The sequence below is a fragment of the Macadamia integrifolia genome, chromosome 1, assembly GCF_013358625.1.
Source record: "Macadamia integrifolia cultivar HAES 741 chromosome 1, SCU_Mint_v3, whole genome shotgun sequence".
NCBI lineage: Eukaryota > Viridiplantae > Streptophyta > Magnoliopsida > Proteales > Proteaceae > Macadamia > Macadamia integrifolia.
The window spans coordinates 6,835,777-6,849,143 of NC_056557.1; the positions used below are offsets into that span (position 1 = coordinate 6,835,777).

At 44.7% G+C, this 13,367-nt stretch overlaps 1 protein-coding gene across 1 annotated transcript; it reads left to right on the forward strand.

The window, feature by feature from the left end:
- Positions 1 to 10,607: 10,607 nt before the first annotated feature.
- LOC122076879 (probable galacturonosyltransferase-like 7) lies at positions 10,608 to 12,594 on the forward strand. Its single transcript, XM_042642528.1, has one exon. It carries the CDS (start codon positions 11,145 to 11,147, stop codon positions 12,255 to 12,257), a length of 1,113 nt encoding a protein of 370 aa, XP_042498462.1. The 5' UTR covers positions 10,608 to 11,144; the 3' UTR covers positions 12,258 to 12,594.
- The last annotated feature ends 773 nt before the right edge of the window (positions 12,595 to 13,367 follow it).

Sequence of the window (13,367 nt, forward strand, 5' to 3'; positions counted from 1 at the left end):
AGAACCTTAATGCTTACATTTTCTTAAAAGACCAACCCAATATGTAGTGTTTTGACTTGTTGCAACATAAAGAATAGAGGAGGGCTTCATGCAAGGTTGCATAAGAGAAGACAAGTTACAATGCATCAAACAAGGGGGAGATTTAGATATTTCAATCCTCTATTGTGAGAGAGACAAGACCATCTAGGTGCGAATCTTTCGGCTGAGGAGTATGATGTTGCAAAAACAAATACGTATCTTTGGATCCCGTGGGTGACTGTGGGACCAATGCTCCTAAATTTAATCTTTAAGAATAATAGACAACATAGTCTACACTTCTTCGTGGATGCCCCCATTGCCCACAACTTGTCCGATTTTAATTTGGTGCCACCGACAAAAGAATGCGACACTAATATCCATTATTTAGTTTATATTCCTTCTCAGTGGACCTTGTTTTAACCTTATGGAACAAGGCAAGAAGTGGTACTTCCTAGTAATAAGTTCCTTTGTCTAAATCTAACCAAAGTAATTTAAGTATCTAAGTTAATCACAAATGGCAAAATAAATAAATAAATAACTAAAAAATGGTGGGCCATTAGTTGATGTTAACAATTGAACTGTAAGTGTCTTATATATGTATAAAAACAAATGGATTAAAGTTATAAGTACCAAACCGTCAGAGAAAATTAGGAGAGAGAGAGAGATTCATGAGCTACACAGGAAAAGCCTCAAAAATGGCAAAAAGATAAGGACCGGTATTTGTGATGGTATTATTCTACTTAGTGCCCAGTAGTAAGTAAGTAGTGACCAAAAAAGACAAGACTGTGTCAGTCAGAACTCTGAAGAGTTAGCAAATTTTGTGGGTTTATTTTGTCGTGAATTCCCTGTTCTCATAAGACTTACTGATTCCGACTTCTCTACTTTCCCTCTTCCACTTATTGTTCTTCTCACCTCGAAGAGCTTCGGATACTCTGCTTCAACAAATTTACACCACTCTTTTTTATTGTAGTCCTTCCAATTTTTGTCATGAAATTGGGGCCCACGAGAGAGACTCAGAATACGTGACTTGTGAGGTTTTATTCGCCTCTAGTGAAAGGAAAGAGTTATAGATATGCATATGATTAATCAGCAGATAACACCAATGGAGACTTTATGTGTGTCTCTCTTTCTACCATGTGGGCTTGTGTTTCCATATGGTCAAGAGAGAGAATATTTTGTTTCATTCTTCAAACCCTTATTGTCATGAATTTGTTGTCAAGAACTCAAGGAGGGGAGGAACAATGGTTCCAAGAAACGGAATTGAATTGGTTGAATCAATTGATTCAAATCAGACCATTATGAATTCATCCAATTCGCGTCGATTATGCTTTGTTTCTAATTGATTTTGATTGCAATCAGTATTGATCAATTCTGATACCGATTCTGATTCCGCATTTTGAAACCTTCAAGCAACTAAAGAAGAGGTAGATGTCTCAAAAAAAATAAAGATAAGAGATTTATGCACCATGAGCTGAAATTTGAAATTACATACAAACACTCTTTTTTTTAAGATCCAAATTTCTATAACAGCCCTTACAAAATATCTTATATATATTCCTCCATTTCAATATTTCCGCGTAATACCTCCTCCACCCCGATACATATATCGTTGTTAAGTTACAGTTTTTTTTTTTTGTTTTTTTCTAAGAACAAAAACACTATTATACAAAACGACATAGAACAAAATCAGACAAAATAGGGAAAATGTTGTGTGATAGAGACTGTTTCCTTTCCGCAATCATTTCCTTAGCATTACATTTCCCAATTTATTTCAGCCATTGAAACCTTGCATCACTTCCTCTCGTGGGCCGTGGGTCCTTTCCTCCTTACTGAGGGGTCCCAAGTTAAAGTGAATGCACCGACACCCAGAGGCCAGAGCTGAGAGCCCAAACTTTGCAGACACAAAAGTGGGGGGCCAAGCCTGACATTATGTAGATTCATAAGAGTTAGAATACGTATTCCAAAGTCAATCGAAGTATACGTAATACGAATATACGATATACGATTCTCCCTGCTCCTGCCCCATATGTCTCATCATTATCATCACATTCAATTTCATGGGGTCATGTGCTGATCACCGATCAGGGCAGGTCATCACTCCATCACTGCCATACTGTAGTGCTGTCGGCCAACCAGCCGACCGTACACGGTACACCTGCTTCTGTACCATCTCCTCCACCTGTTCTCGTTTTAAATATGATAATTTCCATATCTCCCTAACTTGAGTAACTCAGCCTTTCCTTTTCACTCCACTTTATGAATGACTCTTATTGTCAGTTTAATCCAAAGTATATTGTTGATTCCTTTGTCAATTATGATGGTTCTAATGTTCCATACTTCTATCCAATGGATGTAGGGGTTAATGCCGATACTGAATTTGTTGGAACTTGGAAGTCATTTATACAACTACAAGGGTAGTTTTTTATTTTTTTGAGAGAGACAAAGTATCAACTTACACGAGGCGTGTGTAATGACCAAATTGTGCTTCTTAGGGGCGCATGTCCCTATGTCTGGATTCAAGAGCTACTCCCAAACAAACACCCTTTTGGAGATTAGGTTCTCTCTATATTGTAAAAGGTTTATGGAATTGATCTTTTAAGGAGACAAGGGATTAGGATTCTATAATTTCTTCAACAAAAGAATGGGAACTCTATTTATCGTTCGATTATGAATGTAACCCATCTTGATTCAATGAATCACGTAAATCTATGTATTTATGTATATGATGATTCTCTTTTACAAATTGTTGCTCTACTGTATTATTAATTCGTAACAAGAATGAAAAACAGACCTCCCTCCTCCTCAGGTTTCACTTAAGGATGAGAATTTAAAATTGAAATTATTTACTGAAATCAAATCGATCCGTTTACACCGAAACCGCAAAACCTGTTCAGTTTTGATTTCAAGTTTAAGACTGATTAGTTAAATGGGTTGGGTTAGTTTTAACCAATTAACCCGTTGGTTTCAAATGGAATTGATACTGTGAAAATTGAACCGTTTAAACCATCAAAGTGGATCCGATTAACCCGTATAACGATAAAATATTTGGTTGTTTTAACCAAACATAAAGCTTTAATTTAGGGAGAATTAAGGACCATAGAGGCAATCCAACAGTTTATTCAACAATTTACTCATTTTATATAGTTATGTAGTTAAATCCTTGCTTGTTCAATGCCTCATTTAATTTGACACAAGATTGAAGCGTTTATCAACAAAAGTAAATTTTAGTAAACACACGAATAAACTAACAAACCGATTGCTAACTGATGCGACAAAAATTGACTGAATGATCTTCCCTACAGTTCCTGGTGCTCCAACCGACCTGCACAGAAGAGAGGATAGGGAGAGTTGGGCTGACCCGATGGGGACTCTCCGATGCCTAAGTCAGATCTTTCCACAGCAGATGCTTAAGAGAGCTTTTTCAATAAAAGAAGTAACCAATCCCCCATGATGGAAGCTTACCTTGGTATTTATAAGCTGCTGATAGAGAGAGAAGGAAGAGTGTTTGTGGAGAGTCCTGTTTAGGCATAGAGTCCTTAAGGGGAGTGGCTCTGTGATTCTGGGAATATTCTGGGTTCCAGGGCATGTTCTGAGAATATTCCCCATTGATCTCGGAGGTGCAAGTCATGAGAGGGGTGGACGCCTCTGATGATGTGTAGTGGATAGATTCCTACCTCCGTGATCAAGGATCACGTCCCTTGAATGTAGGAGTGGATGTATGCACGTTTTTGGGTGCCTTATTTGGTTATGTCAAGCCGAGGTGATAGGTCGACTGAGCCGAGGTGACTGGTTTGCATGAGAAGAGGCCGAGGCGGCTGCTCAGCATAAGGAGAAGCCGAGGTGGTTGCTCAGCATGGGGAGAGGCCGAGGTGGCTGCTCGACATGGGGAGAAGCCGAGGTGGTAGCATGGCCTGATGGAGGGCCGAGGTGGTAGCACGGCTTGAGGGAGGGCCGAGGTGGCAACACGGCCTGATGGAGGGCCGAGGTGGTAGCACGGCCTGATGAGATGCCGAGGTCACAGCATAGCCTGATGAAGGGCCGAGGTGCAGCATTGGTCAGGACGATCCCTGCTCGTGTCGTGGTTGGGAAGAAATACCCTCATCACCAGCCCCCCGCTCTAGCGGTTCGGATCGATCTGCTAGAGAATTTACTTCAATCTCGACTTTCGTATGACGTGTGCTGTCTATTCGGTGCGAAATGCGCTACTTCACTTTCTCAGTCGAGGCTGCTCAACAGTTCAAGGACGTGGTTGTCGCTTGTTCAAAGGCGAAGGAGGAGGCAAAGCGCCTTCATGGGGAGCCGCACAAGATCATAGGCCAACTGGAGATTGAGAAGAAAATGGCCCGATCTAAGGAGGTCGGTGCCAATGATGTCGAGTTGATAAATGGAGAGCTGGAACAGGAGGTTGCTAAGCAGCTCAATGCCAATAGCAACTTGATGAAGGAGAATGATGCTCTATAGGATGAGTTATCCGAGACTTAGGGGGCTCGCAAGAAGAAGGAGAAGGAGCTCGTAGCTCCGAGCTAGAAAGGCAACACTGGGCCGAGCTGGAGGCCAACGAGGTGGCTGAACCCCTAGGCCTGTCAAAAGTGGTTGGTTGACGTTAACATTGCTTCGTTTTAGGTCGGCTTGGACGATGCCATCTGGTTCATCCTGAGTAAGACGCCAGGCTACAATCTGACGGACTATGAGTAGCTCGTTCCCGCCCTTGTTACTTTGATGTAGCTCAATGGCTCGATCGTCGTTGGTGAAGAGGTGACCCGACTCGAAGGATAGCCAAGTTAAGTGCTAGGCCAGTTGATTAGCCCCTCGAGGTTAGCCTTGTATATATATATTTTATGTAGATGTCTCCTTCGGGAGTGATGTACTTTGAGGGTTTTTTTTCCTTTTTGATGAATGGAAAATTTGTTTTGATGTCTTCATCTCTCAGCATTCTTGTGCTTCTTTCTTTATTTTCTTGTACTTTGAGCGTGGCTCGAAATGAATAACTGTTGGAAGAATAAGGACCCATACAACTATCTGAGTGTGGCTTTGTTCCCTAGCTGAGCTCAGAATTGATCTTCCATGTCTAGCTTATGAGCTCTTGAGGTGCCAATCTTGGGCCTAGCCATGGGGGTGCCGAGCTGGGCCTCGATCTTAGAGAATGCCGAGCTTGGGCTCGGTCTTTTAAGGTGCCAAACCTGGGTTAGGCCTTGGCAGTGCCGAGCTTGGGCTCAATCTTTTGAGGTGCTAAACTTGGGTTTGGTCTTGGCAGTGCCGAGTTGGGGCTCAGTCTTAGAGAATTCCAAGCTTGGGCTCGGTCGTAGGGGGAGACCGAGCTTAGGCTCGATCTTTTGAGGTGCCTTGTGTTAAGGTCTTTTGTAGTGCCGAGTCAGGGCTAGGGCTTGCATGCCATAGTGCGTAAGGTCTTAAGGTGTCGAGCCATGCTCGGGCTTGCGTGCCTTAATCCATAAGGTCTTGAAGTGCCAAGCCGTGCTCGGGTTTGCTTGCCTTAATGTGTAAGGGCTTGAAGTGCCGAGTCGTGCTTGGGCTTGTATGCTTAATGCATAAGTGCTTGAAGTGCTGAGTCAGGGCTGAGCTTACATGCCCTAGTGCGTAAGGGCTTGAGGTGCCGAGCCATTCTCGGGCTTGCATGTCTTAGTGAGTAAGGGCTTGAGATGCCGAGCCGTGCTAGGGCTTGAGATGCCGAGCCATACTCGAGCTTGCGTGCCTTAGTGCGTAAGGGTTTGAGTTGCCAAACTAGGGTCTGGTCTTGATAGTGCCGAGCTTGAGCCCGGTCTTAAATGCTGTCGAGCTGGAGCTTGATCTTAGATGTTGCCGAGTTGTATCTCAGTCTTAGATGCTACCGAGCTGTAGCCCGATCTTAAATGTTGCTGAGCTTGAGCTCGGTCTTAGATGTTGCCGAGCTGTATCTCGGTCTTAGATACTGATGAGCTGTAGCCCGATCTTAGATGCTACCGAGCTGGAGCTCGATCTTTATGCCTTAGCTGTTAAGGTCTTTATTTCCTTAGAAGAGCCAGATATTTGAGAGAAGCTTAATAGTATATTGATGTGTGGTATGCAGTTGGGACAAATACATTGCTTTGAAATAGAATCTAATCCGCTACGTGGATAAAATTGAATAACTGAGATATAGAAGCTAAGGTGCTGACAATATACAATCTACAAGACTAAACAGGTTGTTCCGTGTTGCATAAGAACTGCGCGTGTGCTTTGGCTTTTCTGACTGATTTCGCCATGGGTCCGCTCATGATTGTTAGAATGGTTGGACCCACTGGCTGGTTATCGTACGTGTGACCTCGGTCCGTGGCTGGTTCCTTCGACAGCTCAGCCCTATCTCCGCTCAGCCTTGCATCATCTCTCCTCGGCTCGGGCTAGTTCCCTCCTTATTTCTGCTTCAAATACTTGTTAAGGTATCCAGCCTTGATGAGCTCATCAATTTTCCTTTTTAGAGACTTATAGTTTTCAGCGTCATGCCTATGGTCTCGGTGGTATCGACGGTATCGGTTGGGGTTCCTCTCCTCTAGTTTAGCCGTCATTGGCCTGGGCCAGCAAAATACTTCTGATCCTGGATCTCTAAGAGCAAGTTTGTTCGGGAATGATCAAGTTCATATCACTTGGGTTCATCTATTCTATTCTTCTTTGGCTTGCGGGAATCGTCCCTAGGCCTCAGAGTCCTTTTCTTTTCCTTCTCTGACTGATCACCCCTATCATCTATCCCTCTAGTGGCTAGGACTTCCTCCATGTTGGTGTATTGATTATATTGTCTTAACATCTCAGGCATTGTTTCTGGCAAGTCAAGGACCAAAGATTGGACTAGATCAGGGTGCATTATCCCATTGCATAGCGTGCTATACGCCACTCCTTCCGGTAGGTTTTTTACCTCTAGTGTCACCTTGGTGAATAGGGCAAGGAACTCCCTTATAGTCTCTCTTGCTCCATGCCTCATGTTCATCACGTTTTACGTAGTTTACTTATGCTTCATACTTGCTTGGAAACGTGTGAGGAACGCTCTTGTCAGCTCTTCATAGCTGCAGATGAACCAGGGTTGCAAGTTCGACATCCATACCAACGCTGCTCCTTTCAATGAGGCTACGAAGGTTCGACAGAGAACGGCGTCTGACCTACCATGAACCATCATGGCCGAGCTATAATACAGCAGATGATCATAGGGATCCGTGATGTCGTCATATCCATTGAAGACGGGTATCACAAAATTTGGGGGCAGCTCTGCGTCTATCAATTCGTCGAATAGTGCATTATGGGTCGGAGTTACAGTTATGTCGACCGAGTGCCTTCGCCTCTGCATTCTTTCTACTCGCTCAGTGAGGCGTTGGATGCGACTCTCCAGGTCGTCCCTTCTCTCCTCAACTCAGAAATCCAAGGATCGACGTGCCCTTTCACCTCTTCTGGGGCTTCTTCCTCGGCCTTGGTGACCACCAGGCTGATCCTGACCTTGCCGTGGTGCACCTCTGGTCGCCCTGATGGGCGAGTCCTGACCCCCATAGGGTTGATCTCGTCGAGCCGTCCTCTGAGAGTTTTCCCGTTCTTCTCTGTGCGGACGTAAGCCTCTAGTGAGTCTTTGAGGCGAAAGCTGGCATCTTCCTACCCGGGGTGGGGATCTATGGACATCATGTGTCTCTGGGCTCCGGTGATGCACGAAATGACGAGCTCTCCCATTATGGGCTGGAACGGGACCTTGCCTGCACCCCTTGGTAGGAGAGCAGGGTGGTACTGAGTGAATAGTACGTGACGTTCTGGCCGACTCCCTCCTTGCTATTGATTGAGGGGTGACACTGTTGTCAGGAGATTCATCGTTAAGTTGCCTGCCCGAAACAGGCCTAGGCAGCTGAGCTGAACTAGTCCGTGGCACTGGAAGTGCCGAACGGATATGAAGTATAAAGTCCCGCACCAGTGTGTTTGTCACTAACACTTGTAGATATAGGCTCTGCATCTGCTCTTCCATGTTTGGGTGAGTTACCCGGGATGATGGGATATGGTGAGATAGCTGAGGGTTTTGCTCTCGCTGATCCCCCCTCTCCCTGGGCAACTTGCGCATCAGGCCTGGTTTGCTGGGGTCCTCATGGAGGGGTCTCTGCTGGGACATTCTCCTGCTCTGCCATTGGTGGTGAATGGGGACGTCCAAGTGGTAACTCGCGGGATGGATCTTACTCGTGTTATCGTAGAAGAAACGACATTTTCACTCCTTAATTGCATTGGTCCAAGGTGACTTTTGTAACTGTTTCCCAGGGACGGTGCCAATTTGATGCGACAAAATTAACTGGATGATCTTCCCTGCAGTTCCTGGTGCTCCAATCGACCTGCACAGAAGAGAGGACAGGGGAGAGCCACGCTGACCCGACGAGGGACTCTCTGATGCCTAAGTCAGATCTTTCCACAGCAGATGCTCAAGAGAGCTTTTTTCAGTAAAAGAAGTGATCGATCCCCCATGATGGAGGCTTACCTTGGTATTTATAGGCTGCTGATGGAGAGAGAAGGAGGGGCGTTTGTAGAGAGTCATGTTTAGGCGAAGAGTCCTTGAGAGGAGTGGCTCTGTGATTCTAGAAATATTTCAAGTTCCAGGGCATGTTCTGAGAATATTCCCCATTGATCTCAGAGGTGCAAGTTGTGAGAGGGGTGGACGCCTCTGATGACGTGTAGTAGATAGAGTCCTACCCCCGTAATCAGGGATCACGTCCTTTGAATGTAGGAGTGGATGTGTGCAAGTTTCTGGGTGCCTTATTTGGTTGTGCCAAGCCGAGGTGACTGGTTGGCATGAGAAGAGGCCGAGGTGGCAGCATGGCCTGATGAAGGGCCGAGGTGGCAGCATGGCCTGATGGAGGCCCGAGGTGGTAGCACGGTCTGTTGAGATGCCGAGGTGGTAGCACGGCCTGATGAAGGGCCGAGGTGCAGCATTGGTCAGGACGATCCCTGCCCGTGCTGTGGTTGGAAAGAAATACCCTCATCACTAACCATTTAGAAACCGTATGAAATAAACTGCGATCAAAACAGCTTAAAACCATGAAATCGACACTGTTTAAAAATCAAGAAACCTAACCATTTACTAAATGGTTATGGTTTTGGTTTCATAAAATGCAACCGTTTAGTAAATTGTACAGCTTTGATTCAAATAAATGTGAATCGAATCGAATCGAATTGAATTGTATTGTATACACCGAAACCAAACTGGTTAACGGCCTTACACCTGCACCGCTTTTCTTGTTTTCCACTTTTCATCATCAACAGGAAATATACCTGAAATATAACTGTGGGTCCAGTCGCAGTTAGACACATCCTCTCAACCATCGAATGTGCATGTTGAAGAGGATCTGAAATCCTGTGACCACGGCTCGATTTCTAGTTTCTACTCATCAACTCAGTCTAATGTTCACATCAATGGTCTCTATCGGTCTATTATCTGCGTTGGTGGGGCAGTGACTACTACCGACTAGAGAGAGAGAGAGAGAAAGAGCGAGAGAGAGTGCGTAGTAGTAGGTGAATATCGCAAAACAAACAACATTTCACACTTCTTTCTCTGGGATACGAACAGAGCACTTCACACCGCACCGACGGTTCGTCACACATAAATTACAATTACCCCCTGCAGGTGCACCTGAAAGTTCCCGAGTGTACGTGCGATCGAAAACATAAACCTTTAAAATGACGATCTGGTCGCCTGAATTTCGTCAGCCAACCCAACCATGACCACCTCCACGGCTCCACCCAGGCTTTTCTTTTCCTTTAGATACTGTGGGGCCCGGCCCCGGCCCCGGCCCCGGCCCCAGCCACAGCCCTAGAGAGAGGGAGAGGGAGTTATTTTTTTATATGAGTCGTCGTTGACGCAGACTCTGGCATTAGCAGCTGTTTCAGTGCTACTCGTTAAAATTTTAAAAACTAAAAACTGGCATCCTAGGCCCTAGTGGCCCAGCCCACCGGATATCATCTCATGGCGATCTCTTATGGGCCGTTTGATGTATTTTATAAAAGAGGCAAGGACTTGAGTAGCTTGATTAATTACGTAACGATAACGGTCAATCCGCAGGTTTCTCTCCAACGACCCCGTTCTAATGCCCTTCTAATATTACTTATCTAATTAGCTGGACGCCCCACGAATATTTCTTTACATATTCTCTTAATTCGGCAATCTCTATTAAAAATATACTCGCCGGGACAGGAACTGTATTGTTCATCATACAGAATTACGAATATGCCCCTCCAATCACACTGATTAGACTGTACAGACGCTTGTACATTCTCGTCAATTCAATTCTTCAAGACCCAATTGGTCATTGCCACCTAGGATAGACAACTGGCATAATAGGCACATCCTTTCTGCAATGCTCTGGCTGTCTTGTTCTGTTTTGCCTCTTACAAATTCTTAGTTTCCTTTTTTGCAATTAAAAATTTCTTAATCCCTCTCCCCGCAAACAAATGGAGAAAGTTTTCTACTCTTTTATTTCTTTAATAATTCATTTATTATTTTATTATGCTTTTATTATTATTATTATTATTATTATTATTATTTTGTTATATTAATTATGATCAGGTTTATAGGGTTTATAACATGGAGCCATTATTCTTATTATTTTTTCGACCAAGTGTTCTATGGTGGAAACAAAAAAAGAAAAGCATAGCTGGAAAAGGAAGGGTTCGCTCTACTGCTATGGTTCTGCTTCCCCCACCCCCAACCCAGAGAGAGAGATAGGAACAGAGAGGGAGAGGGAGAGGGAACGCAGCAGAAGAAGAAACAGAAAACAAGAGAACCGCAGCGCAAGTCTTCGCACACACTAGGGCTCAGAGTCCCTCTTCTGGACTCTGCGCCGCCTTCTTCTTCGTTCTCCATGGATTCTCTTTCCTTTGGGCTTTTACGTTTCATCCCCCTTTACCTCTACGTGTTTGCTTCGTCTGCACGGAGTTCGATTTTTGAGAGAGGAGCCTACTGATTCCCACCACTCCTCTCTCTCTCTCTCTCTCAACCCCTCTTTTTTTTCTTTCTCAGGCTGGCAGACCTCAAGGCAACCCTTGCGTCTCTCGTGGTCTACCTGTCCTCTAGATTCGCGGATCCCTTTGATTTCAAATCGAAGAAGAAGAAGAAGAGGAGAGGCGGAGAAGATTACCGGGTTAAGATGCTCTGGATCATGAGGTTGTCCGGTTTCTTCTCCGCCGCAATGGTTATGATCGTTTTGTCTCCTTCTTTGCAATCTTTCCCTCCCGCCGAAGCCATCAGATCCTCTCATCTCGATGGATACCTCCGGTTACATGGCCAGATTAAGTCCGTCAATTCCTTGAATCGATTCTCCTTCAGAAAAGCCTCGGCATTTCGCAATGCGGAGGAATGCGGCTCTGCCGACACCAGCAAAATAACCGTCTGCGACCCTTCTCTCGTCCACATAGCCATCACACTCGACGTCGAGTACCTCCGAGGTTCCATCGCCGCCGTTCATTCTGTCCTTCAGCATTCCACATGCCCTGAGAATATCTTCTTCCATTTCCTGCTCTCAGAGACGAACCTTGAAACCCTAGTACGGTCTACGTTTCCGCAGTTGAAGTTCAAGGTGTATTACTTCGATCCGGCGATTGTGAGGAACTTGATCTCGACTTCCGTGCGGCAAGCACTGGAACAGCCGCTGAATTATGCGAGGAATTACCTTGCTGATATCCTTGAACCTTGCATTCGGCGAGTGATTTACCTGGATTCCGATCTCGTGTTGGTGGATGATGTTGCCAAGCTATGGGCGACGGACCTTGGTTCCAGAACCGTGGGAGCGCCGGAATACTGCCATGCCAACTTCAGCAAGTACTTTACGGCCAATTTCTGGTCGGAAAAGCGGTTTTCGAGCGCGTTGGCAGGGAGGAAGCCGTGTTACTTCAACACCGGAGTGATGGTGATGGATCTGGTGAAGTGGAGAAGGTTTGGGTACACGAAGAGGATCGAGCGGTGGATGGAGATTCAGAAAAATAGCCGGATTTACGAGCTTGGTTCTCTACCGCCGTTCCTTCTGGTATTCGCTGGACACGTGGCACCGATCGAACACAGGTGGAACCAGCACGGACTCGGAGGGGATAACGTCAAGGGTAGTTGTCGTGATCTTCATCCCGGTCCGGTTAGCCTCTTGCACTGGAGCGGGAGCGGCAAACCTTGGCTCAGGCTCGACTCGAACCGTCCTTGCCCTTTGGATGCACTGTGGGCCCCATACGACCTCTATGGTCCTTCGCCGTGGCCTTTCCCGTCGCAGTAGGTACCGTCGCCGGTAAATTCCTCCAGGACTGTTTCTCTCTCTCTATCTCCTTTTTTTCCATTCTCCTTTTTTTAATTTGTTATATTTTTTTCGTATTCCATTTTTTACCCCTCCCCCTATCTTCGTCCCTTGTGACCTACGCATTTTTCTTAATTTTTCCTTTTTTTTTTTAATTATTTCTTAAAAAAAACTTTTATCAGGTGATATTTGTATTCTATTCTATTATTCGTGCCTGTGAAAATAACGAGAAAAAGGGTACAGGATATTCAGATTAAATTGTTTTCTTCGGATTGCTCGCTTCTTCCTTATATATAAATAAGAAAATTTTTTTATTTAATTTTAGTTTATTTTTCTTTGAGATGTGGATGAGAGTATATGTGAGACGAGAAGACTTAAAAGTAGAAACTCACGAGCAGTGGGACCCACAGTGGATATCAGTGAAATGACAGACTTGACCTTTAAGTAGTGTATTGAAAATTATTGGCAAATTGTATGGCCAGCACAGATATGGTCCAACAACTGGCTTCGGTCAACCTGTAGAAATTTTAAATAAATATCTGAATCTAGAAATAAAAATTTCTAAAAATTAAAGAAGGGAGCCTTCGTCCGGTGACTCGGGTGTCGGCATGGAATAGTTTTAGCCTTTAGGGGTCGAGGGAGTAGGATGTGGCCAAAGCTGTCAATGATCAAAACGTTATATATATATATATATATATATAGTGATGATAAGGATTGATTCTTTTCCTCTCCTTGGAAGGATACAGGTGGCCTAGTGGGACAATTCATTTATGAGATGTCATAATGATGACGTGTGTTGGGTTATGGCCCACCGTTCAGATATTAAACAAATATTTTCTTATTGCTGCGTGGGTTCCACGTGGCTCCACGTGGGATGCCTGCTCTGCTCTTGTTTTTGGTCATATTTTTGATGGAAGAAAATCTACTGAAGACATTGTAAAAGTTGGTCTTTGTTAAATGTAGAGGATAAAGGGGGGAAAACGACTCCTAATCCGTATTCTATTTTACCCAATTTCTAATCACCTTTCCTTTTCTTCACAAATTTATGTTTTAATAAGTGATTGCGTGTGCGCTTTGGTAGTGGATAGAGAG

What these genes read in the sequence shown, in the direction of transcription:
- LOC122076879 (XM_042642528.1), top strand. Translation starts at nt 11,145, where the DNA reads ATGCTCTGGATCATGAGGTTGTCCGGTTTCTTCTCCGCCGCAATGGTT.